Here is a 25,097-nt window from a genome sequence, read left to right as displayed (position 1 = left end):
GGTAACACCTGGTAAAATTCCAGTGAATCTGCTCTGCACTTCTTCACATGCCAAAACAACTTGCTAAGGGGCAGTCCCAAGAACTGTACACATTACTCTAGGTGGGCCTCTGGCAGGTGCATTAACTGGCATTGGGAGCATGAGGAGCTGCCACTCTGATTGTTTGGCAGATCTTGGTAGGCGAGACTTACCCATCTCAAGCGTGGGGTAGACTTGATGGTGGCCATTTAAGTGCCTGAAAGGTGCTCGATTCCACCAGGTCTCCCCACTGAACTGACGTGGGATCGTCACCAGTTCTCCGATCAGTGGGCAAGAGCCCAGAATAACTAATAGAAGACAGAGGGTTGGGAATAGAGAGGCATTTTCAGGATGGTACCTGTAGCTAGTGGAGACCCATAGGGATCAGTGCTGGGGCCACGATTTTTTACAATATGTGTTAATGACTTGGACGAGGGAAGTGAATGCACGGATACCAAGATTGCAGATGACACAAAAATAGGTGGGAAGGCAAGTGGTGGGGATGACGCAAAGCGCCTCCAGAGGGATTCAGACAGGTTACGTGAGTGGGCAAAAACTTGGCGGATGGAATATAATGTAGGAAAATGTGAAGTTATGCACTTGGGAAGGAAGAATAAAGGAGTTGAATATTATTTAAATGGAGAAAGACTGCAAAAAGCTGCAGCATTCAGGGATTGCGGGCTTTGTGCATAAATCGCAAAATGCTAGCTAGCAAATAATAGGATAAAGGGAAGACAAAGGAAATGTTAGCTTTTATTTCAAAAGGGAATGGAACATAAAAATAGGGAAGTCCCGGTAAAACTATATACAAGGCTCTAGTTAGATCACACCTGGAATATGTGGACAGTTTTGGTCCCCATACCGAAGGAAAGATATATTGGCATTGGAGGCAGTCCAGAGAAGGTTCCCTAGATTGATCCGGGTGTGGAGAGATTTTATGAGGAAAGGTGGAGTACGTTGGGCCTGTACACATTGGAGAAGAATGAGAGACAACCTTATGGAGACATATAGGATTCGCAAGGTGCTCGATAGGGTAGATGCTGAGAGGTTTTGGGAGTGTCTAGGGCCAGAGGGTATAATTTCAGAACAAGGAGTCACCCATTTAAGACGGAGCTGAGGAGGAATTTCTTCTCTCGGAGGGTAGTGAACCTTCTCGGATCTCAGAGGGAGTGAGACTGATTGGGGTGCTTTTTTAAAGAGCTTGAACAGGCATGATGGACCAAATGGCTCCCTTCTGTATTTTATCATTCAGCGATTTTCAATTGAAGCTTAAAAATGGTGATCATGTATTAAAAACAGTGACGACAAGAAAAGGATTTCCATACCCTCAAATAATCAATCTCCTTGTCCTTTTCTTCACGCAGCTTATTGACCATTTCATAGTAATTATTTGAGATGTCTGTATTAATTACCGAGGTGGCTGATGGGCTCCTGGACAACTGTAAACATCAAATATTATAGTCAATGTTAAGCAACAGATTGTAGTCTGACTGTTCTGTGCCAATTCAACCAGATTCAAATAACTTCAATTAAACATTTGAATTAACCCAAGACAGGTTGTCTTTTTGGCATTACACTTTGCACATTACATCAATTGTTTAGAATGGTAACACTGCCACAAGGAAGTGTGTGGCGGCTGGTTTCAGTTAGTGTACGTTAAATGGAAATGATTTTCCCCAGCTCGCTGATTTGATTTGTACCATTCTGTGGACTCCATTCCATGCTGGCAGGGCCCATTTAAAATTTTTCAAATTAGGTTTATCCTCCCTTCAGTTTTGCTCGTGATTCCTTACCTTTCTCCCCCCTTTAGCCTTGACAAAGGCTGCCAATTGCTACAAAACATTCTGAGTTTGTCCAAAGGTTGTAAGGAATTTTGACCCCACCCCCTCCCTCCTTTTTAAAAAAAAAAACCACCTATCTTTACTTGTCCACATCCCTTCAAATTTCAGCTGAAGTGCAATTTTCCTTCCTTACCAATGGGTCAGCTGTCTGCTGATGCGCAAACCTGTACTGGAGCTCAACGGGAAAGAAGATCATCAGGATGTAAAGTAGACAGACTAGTTGCTATTGCCCATTTTTCACACGGCAGTAAAAGTTAAAAATACTCCCTTCTGGGGAGTTTTGTACTCCTTTCCAATTGAGCCACATCCACATCAGGATGTCTCGCCTGGTAGGTTTTTCCACAAAAAGTGATTTAAGACAGATTGAAGTATTTTAGGTAGATAAAATTTCCAAAGAGAACAATGCATCTTGTCAGTTTGTAAGCATTATGGCTTCATTAACAGGCTGTTGTGATGATTACATAATTTTTAACTGAGCCAAATAATTTTATTTGAGGTTGCAAACTGGGATTGTATTTCATTAATGAATGGCAGCATGAATCAGCAATATCGGAATATTAGGGAGTAATTGTCTCTTTTTATCACAGCATATTTCCTCTTTTTCAAAAACAAGATGCAGGCAGAGACTCCAATAACAAGGGCTGATCCCTCAAAATAACTGCCAAGGCCAAATAGGAGGTAATGAAAATCTCTTTGATGGTGGAAAGGATGGGCTCCATCATCTCCAGTGACTACCATGGCTTAGGGCTATGCTAGCTTTCTGAGAAAATGATGATGCTTTCCTGCAGACTATCAATAAAACTATTATGTTCTAACAATGGGCAGATGAGAGTGTGTCACCGCAAACAAATGACAAGCTGAAGCTGAAAGACTTCCACCTCGCCAACCTCAGCAGTTGCCACGCACACGGTGCAACATCTGACAAGCACAGTGCGAAAACATGAGCAACCGAGCATAGCTTCCCTCAGAGTAGAGAAAGTGGAGTAACATCACAGACAATCTTCAAAATAGCCACCGAAACTGGGGGCTGTATTCTTCGCCGCCGGGATGCTCCATTTTGCCGGCAGCCCGGGGGTTTCCCGACGGCGTGTGGCTGCCCCACAATGGGAGACCCCAATGACCAGCTGGCGAAATGGAGCATCCCGCTGGCATGCTGAACCAGAAATCTGGCACGGCAGGACGGAGAATCTAGCCCAGGTTTTTCATAATGGTGAACAAAGAACAATACAGCACAGAAACAGGCGCTTCGGCCCTCCAAGCCTGTACCGGTTATGATACCACCCTTGGCCAAAACTCTCAGCACTTCCTAGTGCCATATCCCTCTGCACCCATCCTATCCATGTGTTTGTCAAGATGCCTTTTGAACGCCGTTAATGTATCTGCTTCCATTTATCACAAGATAACCCACTGAAGATAACGCATAATATCTACTTCATGATGCAGAACTAACATTTCAAAAATGGTTCTGCTATTGACAGAAGTCATTATTTTTAATAATGAAACGGGAAATGATTGAGTACATTTGCCGAAGATTCTCTTGTGAAGGTGTTTCAAGTTGAGAGATACGTCATTGGTTTGATGGGACAGTTCATTAAATTCATCACAAGAAGTTGTATTTGTAATGGGGCCACGGTGCCAATCTTGAAAGTTTAATCAGTTTTTGATGGTGATCACATCAAATGCGCTCTAGCTAATTTGATCGAAATATCACAGCATTCCTTAGAAGTTTAATATATTTACATTCTTCATTTCTTTGACTGCTGAAATCAACTCTACTGTAGAGATTTGCCAATTGATTCTTTCCTTCAAACTTTTTTTTGAAAATATTTTTCCTTGTTTTTCAATATTTTATACATAAAACAAAACATAAAGCAAAAAGAACAGAAGAACACCCCCACCCTCTCTACCACCCTACACACACGACTCGAAGAATAATCCTGTAACCCCTGCCCCCCTCTCAAATTCTCCCTCCCTTAGCAGCTGACGGTGACCAACTCTTTAAAGTGAAGAGTAAGCAGAATCTATTTCTTATGGAACCCCTCAATTGCCCCCTCAAGGTGAACTTAACCTTCTAAAGGAAGGTACAGACACTCCATCACACTGGAGGCACAGGGTGGAGAAGCTGACCTCCACCCCTACAGGACCCGCCTGCGAGTAATCAGCGGATCGAGGGTTAAAACATCTGCCCCTGCCGCCGTCTGCAGCTCCAATACCCCAAATACGGCCACCAGCGGACTGGGCTCCAAGTCCAAGTGCATGATCGCCAACATGGTGCTTAAAAATCCCCCCAAAATTTCTCCAACTCCAACAGGACCAGAATATATGTGCATGGGTGGCCGGACCTCTCCCACACAGCTCGCAACCCTGGCTTCCACTCCCTCAAACAACCAGCACATCCTTGAAAGAAAAACTTCAGCAAAACATTCATCTTTACTGCCTATACCTGGCCTGCCAATGATAGGGGGAGGCTGTCCCAGCTCAACAAATTTGCCTTGACCTGGAACACCAGGGTCCTAAATTCAATTTACGGAGCGGGCCCCATCTTGAGCCACCTGCATCCCAGATTCCTGAAGTGAATCGTTGCCACATAAAATGGTAATCATCCCCCCTGCCCCTCCCCCAAAAAAGCCAACAAAGAAACCCCTCCACCCGCCTCACACCCAACCCTTCTAAACAACCAAACATGTTATGTGGCCATCTAAAATGGCCTCCCACAAAGAGTGATGGGAAATTTGGTTACAATTTGCAAATATACAAGCTGCAGCCCAGACTTTATGCAGAAGCTCACACCTGCAAAAGGGCCATTAAAAGGCAATTAAAGGACCAATAGGACAATCTAACCCATCACAGTCTCTCAGACGAAGCAGCACCAAGCCCCTGCTTGGGGCACTCTCAGAATTGGCCATTGATTGCCCACCCCAAAATTGATGCGACAACCCCTGATCAGGGGATGGCGCCCCGATCAATTGATTGACAGTGACCATCCACAAAAGGGGCAGGGGAAACTCAAGCCAGTTAAAAGGCAGTGCAGGCCTGCACTCTTTATCATTCGACTGGTCTTTTCCGACTGATCTTTGACTGCAGCACAGCTATCAACACCAGCCAAATTCAAGGGCCCACGGCATCCATCGAAGGACGGCAACAGAACCCAAACGACCTCCAAGAACTCCAGCCCCACCAGAGGTTAGGAACCAGATAAGGCCATATCTACTCGATATCTGCTGGTCACCTGGAAGTTAAGTTAAGGTCGTTTAAGTCTGTTAGTTATAGTCCTAGTGTGCATCAACGCGTGATTACTTAAGTAAATAACCTTGTGTCTAGTAAATAAACTCTGATTGAACTAAAATAGTTGAGTGATTATATGTCCACCGTACGGGTTAAAACACACACCGTGGTTATAAAAGAGCAACAGTTAAACCAAACAAAGGGAAAAAAAATCCCAACACAATAGCCCACTGTCCCCAAACCATCCCCTTCCAATCAAAACATAATAAATCAAAGTCCAAGCTCCGTTCAGTCCCAGTCCTTCTGCCCTGGTGTACGCCTTTCGCTTCCTCTGCCTTCTCAAAGGAATGGATTGGAGTTATTCTTAACCCTCAGCTTCACCAGGTAGACCACTCCGAACCGTTCATCACTTCAGTAAAGCACTGCCTATGCCCTGTTAAAGGCTGCCCGCTGTCTTGCCAGCACCACCTTGATGTCCTGATATATACAAATACCACTGCCTTTCCAGTGGGCAGCGCGGTAGCATAGCGGTTAGCACAGTTGCTCCAGGGTCCCAGGTTCGATTCCCGGCTTGGGTCACTGTGTGCAGAGTCTGCATGTTCTCCCCGTATGTGCGTGGGTTTCCTCCGGGTGCTCCGGTTTCCTCCCACTGTCCAAAGATGTGCAGGTTAGGTGGATTGACCATGATAAATTGCCCTTAGTGTCCAAAAAGGTGAGGTGGGGTTACTGGGATAGGGTGAAGGTGTAGGCTTGGGTAGGGTGCTCATTCCAAGAGCCGATTCAGATTCGATGGGCCAAATGGCCTCCTGCACTGTAGATTCTATGATTCCCAGCTCACCTCCCGATTCTGCTTGACCCATCTCAACACCTTCTCCTTCATCTGATAGTTGTGAAAACAGTCTAAACCCAGTTCTTGGTGCATCATTCGCTTTTGATTTCGGCCGGAGTGACTGATGAGCTCTCTCCAGCTCAAAGAGGAAGGTGTTCTCGTCCTCCCCGAACAATTTGGCGAAAATCCCCAAAAAAGTACTCCATCGGCCTTGGGCCCTCATTAGGCAGCCCCACAATCCGAAGATTCTGGCACTCGTTCCATTTTGTGCTGTATTCTTTCCTTGGGATTTTGACATCCTAGAATTTGCATGACTTTATTCAAGATAGCTCACATAAAAGTTCCCCCCAAAGTTGGGTGAAAAGGACCAAAAAAATGTGAGCTCTGGTGAGAGCCACCCAACATGCGACCTCCACCGACATGTCGCCAGCAGATATCCCCCTTTTCTTTTACCTTGATAGAATCCATAACCTAAAGAATTCCCTGTACCTCATGTTCTTTAGAATATGAGCATAGTCACAGTTTTACTATATATAGGAAATAGTCTGACAAAAAGATCGACATACTCCAAAAGTGAACTTGATTTATATTTGACTTTTGTTCAGAAAGAGGCAGAGGGGACAGGGAGCGTATTCGGTGGGTCCACATTTTCTTGCTTCAACAGGACTATAACAAACTGTAAAAGCAAATAACTTGTGTTCGGGACTCCAAGTGCGAAATTAGGCATCATATACACGGCCCAAACATCTCTGAAGCTTTTGTGAAGAAAGATTGTTGTTGTCACAGCACCACACTGCAATTTTGCAAGCTTAGGAACATACAAACATGTACTGGAGGAAGACAGTTCAAATATTTTGGATCCAGATTACTGCAGCAAGTTCTCTTTCACATGTGGCTATTCCTCGGAATTGAAATAGGATCCTGGATACTTAGAAAGGGAATTTTGTTAAAATAAGAGAATAGCTATTTTTCTCTAATTAACAGTGTTTCTGCATTTATACAGTGAGCTGTCCTTTGCCGAGAAAACATTTACTGCCTCCATTTTCATTAAGAGGGTTCTCACTCCTGAGGAGTCTATTTTACGTTCCAAGTTCCCTCGGGTGTCATTTTTGTATAGATAGCATCGTAAAAGAGGGAGAGAAATACTATCACTTTTTAAAATTCTAATGTATAATATCTCAAAAATTAAAACATTGATCCCAGCCAAACACTGGACAGAGCAGGTACACCTAAGACAGTGATCAAGTGAATGAATAGGCTCCATGGACTAAATTTTATTGCGGCAAATCTAGCAGGCCGCCCTCCCATGAGCACATAAAAATACATAAAAATATGGCATGATGATGTCGGTTTGGCAATATGACATCACCATGCTCGTCTCCAAAATGACAGAACCGAGTGGACACGGAAATCGGAAGCCAATTTGAAATAACCAATTGACAAGTTATTGAAGTAATTAAAGTGCCAATGGTATCCAGATTTCCACTGCTTACTCCACGTTTCACGTCAGATGGAAAAAGGTTTGCGGGTACTTTTCATCAGGTATGAGGAGGTAGCACATGGGTGAACGAAAAGGCCTTCCAAAAGAACCACGGCTGCATCTAGCAAATGAGTCTGACAGTGAAGGTGGCAATGTTTGTGAGTTTTTTAAATTTCATTTATTCAGCCATAAGAGGAGAGATTGAGGGGGCAGCGGACCTTTAAACTGGCGGCTGTGACCAACTTCCAGTACAGGGCATAACCCCTCACCTGATGGGTTTCCGATTTGACGCACTGAGACAATGAGGGCGGGAGTGAGTGGATCACTCACTTTCCATTCCCCCTCCCTCAGCCTGCCAAAAAACAGAATCCAGCCCCATTTAATTCAAATAGGTTTCATTCTCTCATTTCCATCTGAAAAATATTTAAATACTCAATTATGTGGGCGGTATAGTACCCATTTCTTACCTGCTGCCGGAGTGTCTCATTTTCTTGTTCCAGAGCACGCTTGCTGTATTCCAACTCTTTCACACGGAACTGCTTGTCTGCCTCGGAGTTCCTCAGAGTTAAGATCAAATCCTCAAGTGACTGGTTCGTTGAACTGCTATCCTTAATGGTCTTCTAAACCAAAAACACCAAAAGGAGACACATTGAGAACTTGACCATTATGACCTTTTGCCCCCATCTACCTCCTCTCTTACACCATCTCGCAACACTGTTGGGATTCACTTTTCCAACCAGCAGCACGCCCCCGCCCATGGGTTTCCAGTTTGTGTGAGGTGGCTTCAATGGGAAATCCCATTGACAAGCGGCGGGAGTATAGAATCCCTCCGCCAGCGGACAGCACACCGACGAGAAACACGCAGCTGGGGGAACCAGAGGATCCAACACAATATGTTAACTTACCAAACACTTAAACAAATTATTAAAACGTACACGATAGTAGTAATGCAGCTGCAATTTTCACTTGAAAATTGTTAGCTTTACTGTTAATGTAAAAACAAGCACTGTATACCATTACAGTAAGCTTTCAACAGTCTCTTCACCAAAAGATGTGAAGAGAATAAGTAAGTGATGTTTCGCAGCTCAGTTAATTCATTGACTGCTAGATGAAATGATGAGTTATAAACAAATACAAGACACTGGTTGCTGGAAATGGTGTTTTGTGGTAGGGATGAGAGGGGGGGGGGGGACAAAACATTTCACCAATCATTTTTTAACCCTTGTAACAGATGATATTTTCCAGCTAACACTACCTCGAGGTCTACAGAATGAATAGATGGCATTTTGCAAGTCAGTAAAGATACAACGGCTGGGAAGTCATTTTAGTCACAAATTGTAAACTGTTAGGAACACATCCCATAGCAGATTCTTCTTAATGTGTTACTTGTTTCTAATGTCCTACCAGAAAAACAAATTGACACTCAGAAAGCAATCACCAAAGTGTTAAAATTACATTGTGGAAGATTAGTAACTCCTGTAGGAAATTCTGCAGTCCTGCTATTTTTGTGGGTCAATGCCTTTGGTAAATTAGAAATTATATGTTGATGAGTTTGTGACCAGTATCACAGTCTGATTTAACTTCCCATGGTGATTATTTTCTGTATTCTATTTTTACTGGTATGGACAGTAATAACATGCTAAATCTATGAAATCGAAACAGCAATATTGTACTTGATTTCACAAGCAGCAATGTGGGGATATTATTGTATTGATCAAGATACGTTACAATGGTTACATAATACCCCACTATTAATAACTACAGCTAGCAGGAGGAGGAGTTAGGATGAGCTCCATCTTCATAACTAACTTTCTCAAATACATCATTGGCTCAGTTGTATGAAATATGACGAAAATGATACAGGACACTCCTGGCTCACCAATACCACAAGGTTTCAAAGACTTTATAAATAAGTAAGCCGAGTAGAATGTAAAAAGGCAATGAGTTAGAGCCGATAAAGATGAATACTCCCATGGGAAGATTTCTGATTAATCAGCAACCTTCATTTTTAGTTATTATCACCAGAACGGAGTGCAAAAGCCATAATAACAGTGTTACTGCTCTACCTGCAGCTGTCGGTTGTTCTCTCGCACAGACTCCAAGATCTGTAAATATTCGGTCAACTGCTGAGATTTAAAGCCCAAATCTCTTTCCAGCATTTCCTTGTCTGTTGAAAGTCTCTGTGGAAATAAGAGGCAAATAAAAGACAAACTTTCCTGTAGTTGATTGACAATTACATTTGCCCACTTAAGGTTACCATACACATATACGAACGGAGGGAGTCCAAAAGGATAATGGAATCCATGTTTAACAGTGGCTCAGTTCTGATTATGAATCTTACCGTTTCTTCACAAGAACTTCACAGTTTCTTTAATTTAAAAATGGACATATTTATAATTTTTATTTTTACTATATATATGTAAATTGAATGAACAAAAAATTCTACCTGTAGGATCCAAACATCAGATAAATTAAAATTAGCATTCGGCATCTCCAGTTTACAGATTCAGCTCCACAGTTTATAAGTTAAATTATTTCAATGAAATGTCCATCATGAAGTAAATTCTGAACAATCTGACTCATCGATATACAAATTCAATGACGACCTGTCTTTTTCAACAGAAAGTAACATTGATTTCAACTACCTTCTGAGGAGAAAGCTAATGACCCAGAATAAAGATCAGTTTCTCACCTACATTCTGAAGATATTAATGTTACAAATCTAGCTGTGGAGAAATGTAGAAATATTCACTTTCCAATATATACTCAAATATTCCTATAATTTTTGTGCTATTAAGCCAGTGGATATGATTGATTCAATGAGATATGACACCATTAAACCCAGGCATGTAAGTGCTGCTTGTAGGGAAGGAGCCCTGCTGCTTTTTCCTTACTCTTATAGATGATAAAGATACCGGGCTGGATTTTCCACGCAACTTGCCACAAACCAGAGGCGACCCACTATTGGCCGGTGGCAGGATCTTCTGGCCCCACCATTGTCAATGCGGTTTCCCATTGGATGCATCCCTCAGCGCTGTGAAACCTGCGGCGGGGAACCGGAGGAAATGCCAGCGTGAACCACCACAAAGTTCCAGCCACAGTTTGTACTAAACAACTTGATGAATCTCCTAAAGTGGATCTGATATAAGGTTAGACAAATACAGCTTCTCATGGCATTTCTTATCCAATTTCTTCACTCCATGCAACTTTATTTTGCAATAGATTCAAACCTGGCAGTACTCCCAATGGCTCAGCTAATAAGTTTACTATATAATTGGGAACAGGGTGGGAGGCAAGGTGAGCACCAAACCCCCAACCTCAGCAGTGAGAATCCCAAATAATTTTAATGCCTAGGCCTATGTGCTTGCCAGTCAGCAGGAAGGTTGCTGGCAACAAGATAAGTAGCAGCGAATGGTTGTTGGGAAATTGTTGGAGCCTGAGGCAGGGGGAAACATTTAAAAATAAAAAAATATATTTTGGGCCTCAGCTGACATAGGATTTTCTTCCTGCTTTCTTCCTGGTAAGAAGGCTACAGTGGTTTGCCTTCTCGTGCCACCAGGCAGAGCTTGATATCATCAAACTCACATAGGTTCATTTAAAGAAGGACCTTGCCTGCTTCACGTAGGTGTTCTTGCTACCTGTTCAGAAAAACAGGTTAAAATAGAAGACAGGCATCAATGTGGGATTGCAACGGGTCCATCACCCTGACAATTTTAACTAGCCGCTCACTGAGTTTACACCATGGGGGAAGGGTTAAAATCACTCCTTCAATGTGGCACTGAATATATGCAAGATGGTTTCAACCCCTTGTTTATGCTCAGTCGGCTGATGACATTAGCATATGGGGAAGGGGAAAACAACAAGGGTTTCTATTGCTGATCTGTATCCTGATACCTATCCTGGAAAGTGCATTCTTGTTGACATCAGGTGAAAGCAAGACTTCGATTGGTTGTAATGGCTCCCTATGTCAAATAGCCTGCCAACTGTCGTTATCTTAGTTTACACATGAAGAATGGAACAGAGACGGCTCCAGTACAAGTTAATCTCTTTAAACAAGGTGGGAAAGAAGGGAATGAAGTGCGTGGGGGGAAAAAAAGAAAACTTATTTTTAAATATCATATATAACACACTTCCGTCTTTGAATAGTTGAACAATTTGTTTCTGAAATAACTTAGATCAGTTTTACAGTTCTTTCAATATTCAATTCATACATGACAAAGTACATACCTTCTGATAATTACTTTCTTGGTTCATAAATTTTTGCTCAAACATATTTATAATATAGTTGATATTTGTAACCACAAAGACTGGAAGTCTTTAACTTTGACCTAAACAGATCAACAAGTACTGGTGATCATCCTCAATTTTAGGTGATTTTAAGCGCCTAAGCTAAGATTTAAGAATATTAATATTTCATTTCCGGCAATGAATATTTTGCAACCCCTTGGACATACATTTAGGTCGTCTTGCAAATGGAGCAGGTCTTCACGTAGGCTGTTGAATGTGGCCAAGAGTAGTCGCAGAGACTTGTCCACGGTAAATCTTGTCTAAAGATATAATCATACAGAAAACAGAAATTCAGTGATCTGCATTATTTCATGACCAAGGTACAGGATTTTTGAAGTCAGTGAACTGAAAATACTACTACTGCCGAAACCTGACAACTAATCTCCCAACAAGCAACTGCAGGTCAGATATGATAGCTATTGATCAACCAGAGAAAAGAAAAACTAACAGGGCTCAGTGACAACAAACTAACAGCAGACTGAAGACATTGCAGATGGATTTTCTGTAAAATTAATAAGTTAGAATGCAAAATACATTTTTCCTTATTGCAAGACAACTGTGAAGACTATTTGGTGGCTGTGCCTGTGAAATTGTCAAGAATAAATTAAGCCAGCAGGCTTATTCATTCACGTATTGGCTATTGCTGGATCAGAAATCTTCTGTCCAGCAGCCATGATTGGTCCAGGTGCTTGGTAACTGATCCTGCTGCTGGTTTCAACAGACCAGCGACTTTCAAAGAAGTTAGACATAAAATGATGGGCCACTTGGGAAGAGGGAGGGTTGCGGGAGGGAAGAACATTAAATCTGTGAAGGTATCCAATCAGGCAGGAATGATTTTGTTACAGAACCCAGTTGGTGGGGTGGAGGCGAGACCTCTTTAATAGTACGTTCTTCTACAGAAATGATCCTGTTCCAGTACACATACAAATGGAGGATTATCGGGCATTGTGAAGAAAGTGTCCTCCTATACAAGTCAGCATAGAAATATCAGAGAAGACTTACATGGGTACTTGCACCTAGAAACATGTGTCGATCTTGTTGCCATAGGCAACAAGTCAGTCCCTTTAAATTATCGCACATGTATTGCCGTACAACAAAACTTTAACGGGGCCATGTACTCAAACAACTTTCCACACGTGGTCAAAATATAAAATTAGAGGGAACATTGCTTGAAAGTTTGATTTTTATTCTTAAGGAACGAATACATAGCATGGATTTGGTGCTTTACTGCAAGCTTTGAGTATTCAAACCCATTTTAAGCTCCAGTAAGGGTGCACGCTTGAGTACAACATCAGGTATAATATCGTGAAATTCCATACCCTCGTTTCCATATTAGTTTTGTGTCTAATGGTACCAATCTAAGAACTATTTTTCCCCCCCATCAGATAGCATGCAGAAGGAAGTCATTTTAGTCCAGAAGCAATAGAAACTTCCATGACTTGCACTAGTGACATTAACTGAACTTCTACAAATATCCATTAGCATGAAATCCATACATTTTCAAAAGGGTCCCTTGTCTGTAAGGCGGCAAGGTTGCTGTTTGTGTTTCATTAGATTTCCCTACTTTCTTGACTTGACTCACCAAATTATTTCCATTACAATATGTACTTGAGGTATTCTACTAAGATATCACTTTTCCTTTAGTTGTCGATGTAGGTCTGTGGGGCGGGGATGGGAGGCAGAGAGTTTTGAATAATTTGAAAACCGCTAACCTAATTCACAGGGATCCATGACTCACTCTTGAGCTACAGTTGTACTGCTGAGTAAACCTCGGCTTGAAGTAGACAAGAGGTATTGATAGCCCATGGCTGTTTACTTCTTCCAATGGGTAAATGCCAGGCATATGGCCCAAAGGTGACAATGAAATGGGAAATCGACACTTATCAGAGAATGGCTGCTATTATGTTCACTGTACTTTCCTTCAAGTGCGATGAACTATTCCAGTGCTGTAGCCCTGTAAGAACCAAACTAGTCCTTATTTTTCATTGATAGTTCTATAACTGTTGTTACAACTATGTCTGTTTTACCTGCAAGAGGTAGCGCAAGTGTTGTTTTGTCAATTCAGATAGTCCTTTTGGTATCAAAGTTTCAATGTTCTCAGTGGTACCCTGAAAAATAAACACATTTGCTTTTGAGGCTGGATATATTTCCAAATCTTGTCTACATTCAAACTAATCAACAAGCTCTAAATTTTCTAAAAGAACTCTGAACCCACTCTCAGTTCAAGTGAGTAGAATTTGCGTATCTTGCTCCCAGTGCCTGATTCTTTGTCCATGAAAGTGAATAAGTACAAAATCATAAGCTGGTGAATGCAGTTCACCCCCTGCTCTTCTTGAGTATACCTTACTAATTCCCCCATCCACCACAGGCAAAACTCCCCCTCATTCTCTTTCAATGAGTAACAGTGGGGAGATGGCACACACTGGATTTTGTTTTGGGGGAGGTTAAATAACTGGTGGCCAGGGAGGGCATGCGCCATACAATTAAGGATGACAGACGGGTTCCCGAGGCTGGATGATCTCCAACAATGACCCAAGGTGTGAGTCGCTGATGCAGCTAAGAGGCAATGAGGTAGGCATTCTGCAGACATGATTTAACATTTTTAAATGAAGATAGTAGGCGGCAGCTTCCAGGTCACCAATGTGAAGGGGAAGCCCGACCACCAGGGGGCCAATGGGCTACAGCTGTGGTCCAACAGCCATTTTATTTTTAAATAATCTTTATTGTCACAAGTAGGCTTACATTAGCACTGCAATGAAGTTACTGTGAAAAGCCAAAAAGCCATGGCTGGAGGGATGGGCACTCAGTGAAATGATCCCAAACTCTTACCACCCCCTTGCCATTAGAGAAATTGAAATTCCAATTGACTTTTACTAAGTAATCTTTATAGACCATTAAACAGATGCCAAAATGTCTGTTGTTCTAGGTGGCTTCACAATGAATTCACGGCTGAGTTCTAAGACTCACTAGCGCAGCAGGAAATTTGTTTTCATAGGCTGAAGTAGAGTGTTTGCTTTGATTGATTGACATCTTTGAGGTTACAATCCATTATTCTATCTTTTAACTATTTTATTCAATGTTTACACGTTTACTTGGACAAGATTAAGAGGATTTAAGTGAGTGTAGCTTTGCTATTGATACTATAATGGCTCTGTCTGTCCTAAATGTCCTTTAGCTTGTAAAACAGCAGTTTTTTCAAAGGCGATTTTTAAAGTGGTGTTTTTAAAAAAAAACTATATTTAAGACTTGCCATTGATATTATATGGCTCACTGGTCCTATGATCCCTACTATATGAGTGGGCATGGAGGATGCAGGAGAGGTCTGAAAGGTTATGGGAGCATGTAGGTAGTGGGTGGGATGTGAGGGGATGTGAGGCATGAGGGATGGTGGGGATAACAGCCTTTTAACACAACTGGGAAGAAGTCCCAGGGAACTGAGGTGGCCTTTCTAAGCAGCCAACCTCGGCACTCACCAGCTTCTGTGGCCCCATCCAAAATACTTCAGGGTTGATGGGCCCCGACTTGATGCTGCACCTCCACCTCCTTCGAGCAAAAACAGTGTGCCCGGTAGCCATTTATATGGAGATGGATCTGCTGTGCCTGTAAATTTCCCAACTTGAGCTTGCCAGCTCGAGGGCAAAAATGTGGCCCAAATTTGTTTTGAAGTATATGTCATTAAATCAGTGAATCAAAAAAATAAAAACCAAAAGGAAAACACCTGGAAAGAATATTGTAGGTCTTTTAATTTTATTCTTTAATGGGATGCAGGTGTCGCTGGCTTGGCCATTATTAATTGCCATTGGGAAGGTGCTGATGGGCCACCTTCTTGAACATCTGCAGTCCATGTGGTGTAGGTTCACCCAGAGTGCTGTTAGGGAAGGAGTTCCAAGAATTTGACTCAGTGACAGTGAAGGAACGGGGATATATTTCCAAGTCAGGATGGTGTGCAGCTTGGAGGGGAACCTGCAGGTAGTGGTGTTTCCATGAACCTGCTGTCCTCATATTTCTTGGTTGAGGTCATGGCTTTGGAAAATATTGTTGAAGAAGCCTCGGTGAGTTGCTGCAAGTAATACAGGCAGGTGGCGAGTATTCCATCACACCTCTGATATTTGCCTTGTAGATAGTGAAGGGGAGTTACATTTTGCAGAATTCCCCAGGATAGTAGGGGATTCAGTGATGGCAATGCCATTGAATGTCAAGAGGAGATCGTTGGAACAAATTGAGACAGGAGGCTATTTGTATACGGCATTGGCGAGACCACATCTGGAGTACCGTGCACAGTATTGGTCACCTTATTTAAGGTGGATGTAAATACATTGAAGTATTTCAGAAAAGGTTTACTGGACTAATACCTGGAATGGGCAGGTTGCCTTATGAGGAAAGATTGGACAGGCTAGGCTTGTATCCAACTGCTGAAGTTTAGAAGAGCAAGAGGCGACTTGATTGAAACATAAAGATTCCGGAGGAGTCTTGACAGGGGGTTGTGCAGAGGATGTTTCCTCTAATGGGAGAATCTAGAACTTGGGGTCACTATTTAAAAATTAGCGGTCACCCACTTTGGACAGAGATAAGGAGGAAATTGTTTTTCTAAGGGTCACAATTCTTTGGAACTCTTTTCCTCAAATGGCAGTTGAAACAGTCTTTAAATATGTTTAAGGCAAGGATGGATAGATTCATGATAAGCAAGGGGGATGAAAGGCTATTTGGGTAGAGGGGAAATGTGGAGTTGAGGTTACAATCAGATCAGGCACGATCGTATTGGATTGCAGAGGAGGCTCGAGGGGCCTAGTTTGTATGTTTGTATGATTGTCTCATATTGAAGATGGTCATTCATGGCACACAAGTACCAGACAATGTAACTTGCCACTTATAAGCCAAGCAAGAACATTGTTGTGGTTTTACTGCCTATGGATTTGGGCTGTTTCAGTGTGAGGAGTTGTGAATGGTACGATCACACGGTGACCCTGCCACTACGTTGTTTCAACCATTTCTAATTTTCACATGGTCACACTGAGCTAATCTTTCAACTAAGACCCCTCAAGCAGATCCCCTTCACAGTTAAACGAAAACAATCTTTTAAAATGTAGATTCAATACGGACACAAACTTAATTTCAATTGAATTCTAAAGGAATGCTCCTTTTGTGCCCATCTTTTTGGTCAATGTATTTACCATTGTGAAAGGACGACGTTATACAAATGATTAGCAAAAGCAGGCCACAGATGCAATTTAGAAATTATTCCATGAGAAGACAACAATATGGCCCGGAAATTATGTTGTGGGCAAACTCTTTTGCTTCACAGCAAGAGTGCCTCTCGAGGTAGTGTATAAAATGGTACACAATTGATCCAATATCAGAATATTTTGGGGTTTAAAATCCTACCAAATTTTTGCTAAATAAAGCCAAAGTACTAGAACAATGACACTCAAAGTATTATTTATTCACGTCAACTGTTAGGAACGTCTCAGCCCATGTTGAAAAGCATAAATTCTCGGTGTATTTCCTCATTATTAATTAGCATGTTTTCACTTTGTACCAGAGTCATCTTGTATTTTAACATGTCCAACCATTGGTCAACTGTATCACTTCCCCCAGCCGAATTCATCTTTTTTAAATTCGTTCATGGATGTGGTACCGCTGGCTGGGCCAGCATTTATTGCCCATTTAAGGGTCTGGGTGTCACATGTAGGCCAGGCCAGGTAAGGATGACAGATTTACAATAGTCGATGATGGTTTAATGAATGAATGAATTCAATTCATTCAAATTCCGCCATCTGCCATGGGATATGAACTCGAGCCCCCAGAGCATTACTCTGGGTCTCTGGATTACCAATCCGGTCATAATACCACTGCGCCACTGCATTCCCTAACTCGGAGTTTCCCTTTATCCCAGTTTTTTGCAATACTTGTTTCTGCCTTCAGAAACAGAGAATCCCTAAAACAGATTAACAATAATATAGTGCATTTTTTAATAAATATGTATTAGATTCTAATTGGAAACTCCAGTACTTACATTGTAGTCAGTATGCACTTCCAACCTATTCTGCCTGCTGAAAAAAATGAAATAAGAAATATAAATTTCTTTTAAACTGTGATAAATAATATTGACGATACAGGAGTTACTGGTTATTGAATTTAGTGTACATTAACAAACTGGTATCGGTTTGCTTAACAGCATGGCCTGAATGTCAGGGTTTGTTGTTTCAAGGCTTTCTCTACTCAATAAGTAACTGATTAAATACAGTTAGATTTATGACTTAATGAATGTTTATTTATAAAAAGAGGGATTAGTTATTGGCAGGACCTGGCAGGTTGTACAAATGGAAAACTACATTTGGAGAAAGGGAGCAGTCATTGAAGCACTGTTCCGCAATTTACACAGAGCACTGAAAGGGTGAATGCATTCATTCCAGAGAGCATTAAAACGGGAGACTGCACCGACGTACACGGAGCACGATGAGGGAGTCTGTTCCCCAGGTTAAACAGTTATTCACAGAATAATGGGGAAGAGTGCACCCAGAGTTACACAGAGCACTAACAGGGGGAGACTGTACCCAGAGATGCACAGATTCCTCCATGATAACCTTTAGGATACAGTGGGAAAGTGGAACATGTGAATTTTTATCTAAAGTTGTTCAATGATTCACCCTGACTATGTTGACAATGTTTTCCAGATGCAGTAAATCTCAAGTCCCCGATTAAATTGTATTTTACAACCTGCCCTCATACTGGTGAAATTGTTACCTCTTAGTTACAAACCCATGACCTCCAATCAAACCAGTTTATTAACACATCAGTGATCTCAGCATGCCAGTGGAAACAGTTTCATATAGTATCAGAGCAGCACTAGCTGATGATTACTTGATTTCAATACAATGGAGTTCATCAGCATTGCATAACCACACACAATACACAGCTAGAAACTAGGCCATCGGCCAGTTTCTATGATTTGATGTTCTCTCATACTCTTCCGATCTTTTTTGGAGAGGTTTTGTTCAGGTCTTAGACCAATTTCTGATATTTCCATGCCAAACATGGAGATTGAAAGCCATTGGCAAATTCTCCACTTGAGCGGCATACATTTTTAAAAGGTGCCCCCAAGCACCACAGAACTCTAAAATATTCTAATTTGAACCAAATAGGTCACTGATTTTTGTCTGCGGAAGTGTAATACTAATTGTTCAACAGAGCGAGATTGGCTTGCATTTTGCCAGTCATGACAAAGTGATTGTACTTGCTGCTAACATCAAAGAAAGCAACCCACAAAGATCTAATGTTCTCTGCAGCATGGATTTCCACTTTCCCTTTTGGTGGCAGGTCAAGGAACTCTCCAGGCATCCAGCAGTGATGATGTCACCGAGCAGCATAAGCAGCCAATCACAATTAAGTATCTTCACACACAGCAAACCAGGAAGTAAAACTGATTTTGTTTCACTTCAAATTTTACAGAGTAAAATATCTGATAGGGATGCACACTTGGGATTAAGATAGAAATTAAAATATCATAAACAAACTTTAAAATGACTTTAAAACATATGGAATGTGCATTTAGTGGCAACATTAGCAGCAAAAACAATTTGTGAAGGCAACGCAGAGGTAATTATAAAGACATTATATAATGGGCAATGCTAATAATTCTCTGCAGCCTTAACCTGAACATTAAACCCTAACCTGAACCAATAACCGGACAGCTAACCCTAGCTTGAGCACTGACCCCTAGCTCTAAGCTCAACCCTCACCTGAGTCATGTATGTGATGTAGGAAGGTTGTACTGCTGATATTCATTATCACATTGCTGTAGGAAAGTTTTGAAGTCAAAACCCTCTGATCATTAAATGTCTTGATCACCCCCAGTTGAAATAATGAACAGCCAAGATCTTAGTGTTTCAAAGAAATAGGCATCACGATACCCCTACAATTCATATTAATTATACTTCTGCTACTCTATGTCATATTATGAATTTTTGCCATGCACAGCTTTGAGGCGATTGTGTCACATGTCAGGAATACTAGAAATATCATAAATATATAAAAATCGTTTCTGTGCTTAACACCACAGGGACTGACACTGCCAAACATTGACAGTATATATCGGGTCACTACACCAGTGAGAAACAAAATCTATTTTAAGTAATCTGGAGCTTTATGTAGTGATGAGTAATCTAATGGCTTGGTGGCTGATTGATCAATTGTGGTTATGACTATTAAGGCCACCCAGTGACTATAGCAACTCTTGCAATGTAATTCTTCTCCATGAAGTTACAGAGCTGAAGTTTTTAAAAGAGTGTACCAGGCCAAACAGCTATTTAAAATAAGCAACGTATAAAAAACATGAAAACAGCCGTGCTGTGGAAATCAGGTGCTGTATTGAAATGTGATGGGACAAAAATGCTTAGTTCCACAAATTAATTGCATTGCAAATGCAGGAAGCGAATTTACAGTGCGGCAAGTTATCTACATGTCTTTAATGCCATTTGAGGAAGGTTTGAATTTGAATTGACTTTGTATTGCATGTGCTCCAGGTGGTATTTTACTAAGACATTGGGTGGAACTTTCTAGTCTCACTGCAAAAAGCAGAAAAGCGAAAAAGCTAATTTCCCGCTGGTGTAAAATGATGGCGGGTCATTCCCACCAGAAGTCGGCTTGAGACCACTTTTCATCCCGTTAATGGGATGCAGATGAAAACCTGACTGGAAACATGCCCCTGTCCAATCATCTGGGCTGCCAGTGAGATATCATGTCAATCCAGAAAACTTCTGGACCAATGGGAGAATTTCTGGGGTAGCGTGAAGATAGTGAAGGGTGGAGACCTCCAGCAGTCGTGGACCCTGGAACACCACATGCAACAATGGGTGGGGGAGCACCAATGATGTGGATCTTCTCAGTGCAACAGCTTCCAGGAGGTGGATCTTCAAGCTGCAATTGACCGACTGCATGAGGTAATATTGGGTGACAATTGCCTGTGGTGGAGGGTAGGGTGGAGGTTAAATTAGATGGGGAGGAGAGGAATGAAGAGGTGAGGCTGGTGTGGAGTCCTAGAGGGGGCGGGAGAGTTTGGGAAAGAGAGAGAGATGTTGCGGAGACTATGAGTTGGTATGAAGCAGGGAAGGGAGTGCAGGTTTTTGTCCTTGCCACAGAATGGAAAATTCCACCAATTGCCAAATTATTAAACATCCATTAAGTTACCTACCACAAGAAGCACATTTCTCAACAAATGTGGATAACATTCCAGATATTTATGTCAGATTACCTGCTGTAGCAATGCAAATTATGGCACATTCATTTCAGACAAGAATATCCATCCAGCCAGATAATTAAATGGGATGTAAATTTTTACCAAGAAAGTAAGGAGGGGAGGTAAAATTCCTTTACTCAGGGTAGTTGTAGCAACAGATCCTTTACCCGAGGAAGTTTCGAGGCAGGAACATTGCTTCGCTTAAGGGGAAGTTGAACAAATATTTGAAGCAATACAGGAGTATAGTGGCAGGACAAGGCAGTGTGATTCGTTTTGAATTACCCGAGAGTAAAAGGCTTCCTTCTATGCTTTTAATTAATTTAAAATCAGTTCTATTTTTTTTTTTACTGTCTAAAAACAAAATGTGTCTATTGTACTCCTCTGACATTACCTTCTTAGACCAGATGGGCAGCCAGACATCTGAAATCAAAGCACTTTGAAACTCTTTGAGGGTGTTTTTGATGTGGAGACAAACACCTGGATGGATAGGAAGCTGCGTGGTTGCCAGCTTCAGTGACATGGTGCAAATCTGACAATCCCCCAAATAAATACAACCTTAAAATCTAAATAAATCTGTAGAAATTTACAGGGTAACTTTGTTTTGAATGGGGCAGTCTGATTGTTAACAATCGTTCTTATATACTTAAAAGAAAATTCTTCAACAGAAATTCCATGGCTGGGATTCTCCGACCCGCTGCACGATTCTCGGGGCCCCGCCGCCGGCTTCCCCATTCTCCGGTGCCTTTTTTCAGGTGCCCACGGGATTCCTGCCACGCTGGTCAGGAGCCGTTGGCAGCGGCCCCCCGCGGTGAATCTCCGGGCCCCGATGGGCCGAGAGGCCGACGAGTTTGGACGAGTCCCGCCGGCGTGGATTACTCGCCTCCCACACGGCGGCACCTGGAAGGCGAGTGTGCGGGGTCCGTCCTGGAGGAGGGGGAGGGGGTGGGATCCGACCCCGGGGAGGGGAGGGGGTGGGGGGGTCCCCCACGGTGGCCTGGCCCACGATCAGGGCCGACCGATCGGCAGGCGGGCTGGTTCCGTGAGAGCCTATTTTACTCGGTGCCTGGGGGCCGGCGCGGATAAGGGAACCCCTGCGCATGCGCAAAAATACGCCGCCCATTCTGCGCATGTGCGAAAATATGCCGGCTGTTCCGCGCATGCGCGAACCCGCGCGGGCCGTTCCGCAGCGGCTAGAGCTGCGGAGACCACTCCGGCGTCAACCTAGCCCCCTAGGAAGGTGAGAATTCCTCACTTTCAGGAGCCGTTGACGGCGGAAGCATTGGCGCCGCTTTTCACGCCATCGTGAGGACAGCCCCATTATTAGAGAATCCCACCCCATGTGTCAGAAATAATGATCAGAAATATACTTACTTTCTCTCGATTTTCTGCATGTTTTCTAACAGAATGTTGTGGAGGTCAGTGGTCTTAGATGTCAGTTCAGCCAGCAGCTCACCGAAGTATCGGGGATCCAATTTATCAATGTTACCACTCTCATAGTCCATGGCGCTCTTTATCTGGTGTCAGAAAAATGTGATTACCTAGTTGGTTTGTTATTCAGAATCATAATTAAATACTGCATGCAGGCAAACTAAAACAAGGATCTATATTTTACAGTTCCAATAGCATATGGTGATATTGGCTGTGATGGAACAAGCTGCCATTTGCCTCAACGGGCTCTAGAGAAGGATACAACAATGATCCCTCCGAGCCACTCTAAAGTACCAGGGGCCGACAAAGTGACAATTTGGGCCGATTGCCCACAAGATACACTGATTTTCACCGTTTGTTTTCCGCTTGAGAGATTCCACAATATAAATTAATTAGCCCCACACCCTCTACACAAATACAACCAAAGATGCAAAATATTTCCAAACAACTGAATATTTTGCAATGAGAACTGAGCCAATTAGTAGGATTTAATTTTGAACATTAATATTTCATTTTTTAGAAATGCATTGAAAGGAGCTTGTTCAATGGAGCGCACACTGTGCAATAAAACACAGACACATTTACCAGATGATTGTTGTGGAATTGGGAGAGGATGCAGCCAATGCCACATGATCTTCGACCGCCTGTACACAAATAATCCGGATTCAACCTCCCTGGTTATCTCGGGAGAATGTCTGAATCCAAGAGGCAGGATTCTTCCAAAACCTTTTCTCTGCACTCCAGTGGTTGTAGGTGCTTTAGACATACAGTAGTTTGAGCTTACCCTGAGCGTATGTGGGTTAACAGATGAGATATTCTTTCTACTATTCCCAGCTCTGCACCCACAGGAAAGAGTCTGGGGAGAACAGCAAATGTATTTCCCAGTGGTTTGTCTCTGACAGCCAAATTGGGAGTCTAAAATACGCACGGCAAGCAGGTTCTCAGATTTTGTACATGTTGCCTAGATTAAAAGAAACCTTTCCAGCTTCCTCTGTAATGTCCCAGTGTCAATCGGTAACTAATATATTCACATAGAGCAATCATCAGCAAAGAACATCGTTCAGAACTGCATATCTGCCAGGTAGTGGAAATCTAAACCAGGTTGGTCTTAATATCTTTACAGGACGAAAGTGGTGGAAGAAGTTGAAATCCTCACTGCAGCCAAGGAACCAAATAAGTTTGTTTATCTCAGTGCAGTCTGTGGAAAACTTTGTCGTTGACCCCAAGATGTTTTTGACAATAAAGGGACAGCTACTTGAATAGGACAAATGACAGCGAAATGTGATGGAACCATGGTAAGCGGCTCCAATAACACCAGGTCATATATCAAGCAATACGACTGTTGTTTGAGGTTGTTATGATGCAGAGCGAGGCCAGCAGCCCGGGTTCAATTCATGTACCGGCTGAGGTTATTCCTGAAGGCCCCACCTTCTCAACCTTGCCCCTTGCCTGAGGTGTGGTGATCCTCAGGTTAAATCACCACACCTCAAAGGGGAAAGCAGCCTATGGTCACCTGGGGCTATGGAGACTTCACCTTGTTTGAAGAATTTGGTTTGAACTCCTGGGCTTTGCATAAGTGGGGGGAAAAAAAATGTCATTTTAATAATAATTTTAAGAAGTGGACTTTGGAGCTCGTGAGTGTTATTTTAACACCAGAAGTAACCCATTGAATTTAATGGATGGACAATTCTAGGTGTAGGCCAATAATATCCTGCTCCAGGACTGTGCAATATCTGCAGGGCTCTGATTACGGGATCAGCTTTAATAATTCTATTCTTCATACATTCGCTAGTCATGAACATCCCTGTTATTTCACCTGTGGTTACGGGAAGATTGACTTTCTCTGTACAAGTCAGGTGGTGCTGGTGGGGGAGGAGCAGAGATGGGGTAGGCCTCAGCAGCAGTTGCCACAACTAATCTGGAGTGTCCAGAAAAGAACCCCTACATTCCTAGCTAAGCAACAAAATGTTTTTTTTACAAACTTACCATGGAGAGTCTTTGTTTGGATTGGACAGCTTTTACTTAGCAGACTGACCATCCATTGGCTGTTAAAATGTTTGGGGCCCTACGTACAATTGGATATAGAACATTAATTCATGAGGCTCATATGTCAATCCGATGATGTGCATGTGTCCCAGAACTCCGAGAAAGCTACAGGTGACAAGAAAGCTGTTGGGTCTTTTTCATTTCAACTCCTATAATCACCTGGTTTCCATTGGATGGAACAAAGCAAAATCCCCCACTCTTTTGTTTATTTGCCAAATATGTACGCCTGTATGTCGTACATGAGGAAATTTCACAGACATTCTGGTCCTTTGCTGATGCTTGCCTTTTCATGAAGGCAGTGTCCCTTTAAGTTGGGCAAAGAGCACTGAAACACGAGTCTCATAGCATGGAGATGCCACATTATAGGGAGAAAACCTGTATCTTCTAGTCCAGAAGCCTTCAGATTGGCATCAAAACTGGCAAAGAATGCAATTAAAGTTGTTCGATAATGGATCCTGTCAGAGAATGATCCAGGAAAAATAAACATACACTAACTGTGAATATCATATGTATTTTTATACTGCTTCTTCACTAAGATGTAGGATATAGAAGGACAGAAACAGGAAAATATGCACACCAGATCAATGCAGGCCCTACCATGCATTAATCATTGCATGAGAGGAGAGGCCAGTTGAGAAAATATTGCAGGGTGGGGAACAGTTGTGCTTGTCAACTTAACTTTCATCATTGTATTTTCTTTCACCTTAT

At 42.3% G+C, this 25,097-nt stretch overlaps 1 protein-coding gene across 1 annotated transcript in view; it reads right to left on the bottom strand.

Annotated features, from left to right (window-relative positions):
• Positions 1–25,097, bottom strand: part of pof1b (POF1B actin binding protein) — a 121,962-nt gene that overhangs the window by 26,901 nt on the left and 69,964 nt on the right. The window contains exons 6-12 of the mRNA XM_072505224.1: positions 22,287–22,429; positions 17,694–17,730; positions 13,708–13,788; positions 11,848–11,940; positions 9,460–9,573; positions 7,861–8,013; positions 1,344–1,457 (exon numbers count right to left, since the gene is read on the bottom strand). Coding sequence (XP_072361325.1) covers positions 1,344–1,457; positions 7,861–8,013; positions 9,460–9,573; positions 11,848–11,940; positions 13,708–13,788; positions 17,694–17,730; positions 22,287–22,429 — 735 coding nt within the window. The remainder of the gene's footprint in view (positions 1–1,343; positions 1,458–7,860; positions 8,014–9,459; positions 9,574–11,847; positions 11,941–13,707; positions 13,789–17,693; positions 17,731–22,286; positions 22,430–25,097) is intronic.

The sequence above is a fragment of the Scyliorhinus torazame genome, chromosome 5, assembly GCF_047496885.1.
Source record: "Scyliorhinus torazame isolate Kashiwa2021f chromosome 5, sScyTor2.1, whole genome shotgun sequence".
Taxonomy (NCBI): domain Eukaryota; kingdom Metazoa; phylum Chordata; class Chondrichthyes; order Carcharhiniformes; family Scyliorhinidae; genus Scyliorhinus; species Scyliorhinus torazame.
Note: the sequence above shows the minus strand (reverse complement) of the source record. Positions and strands in the feature narration are given on the sequence as shown.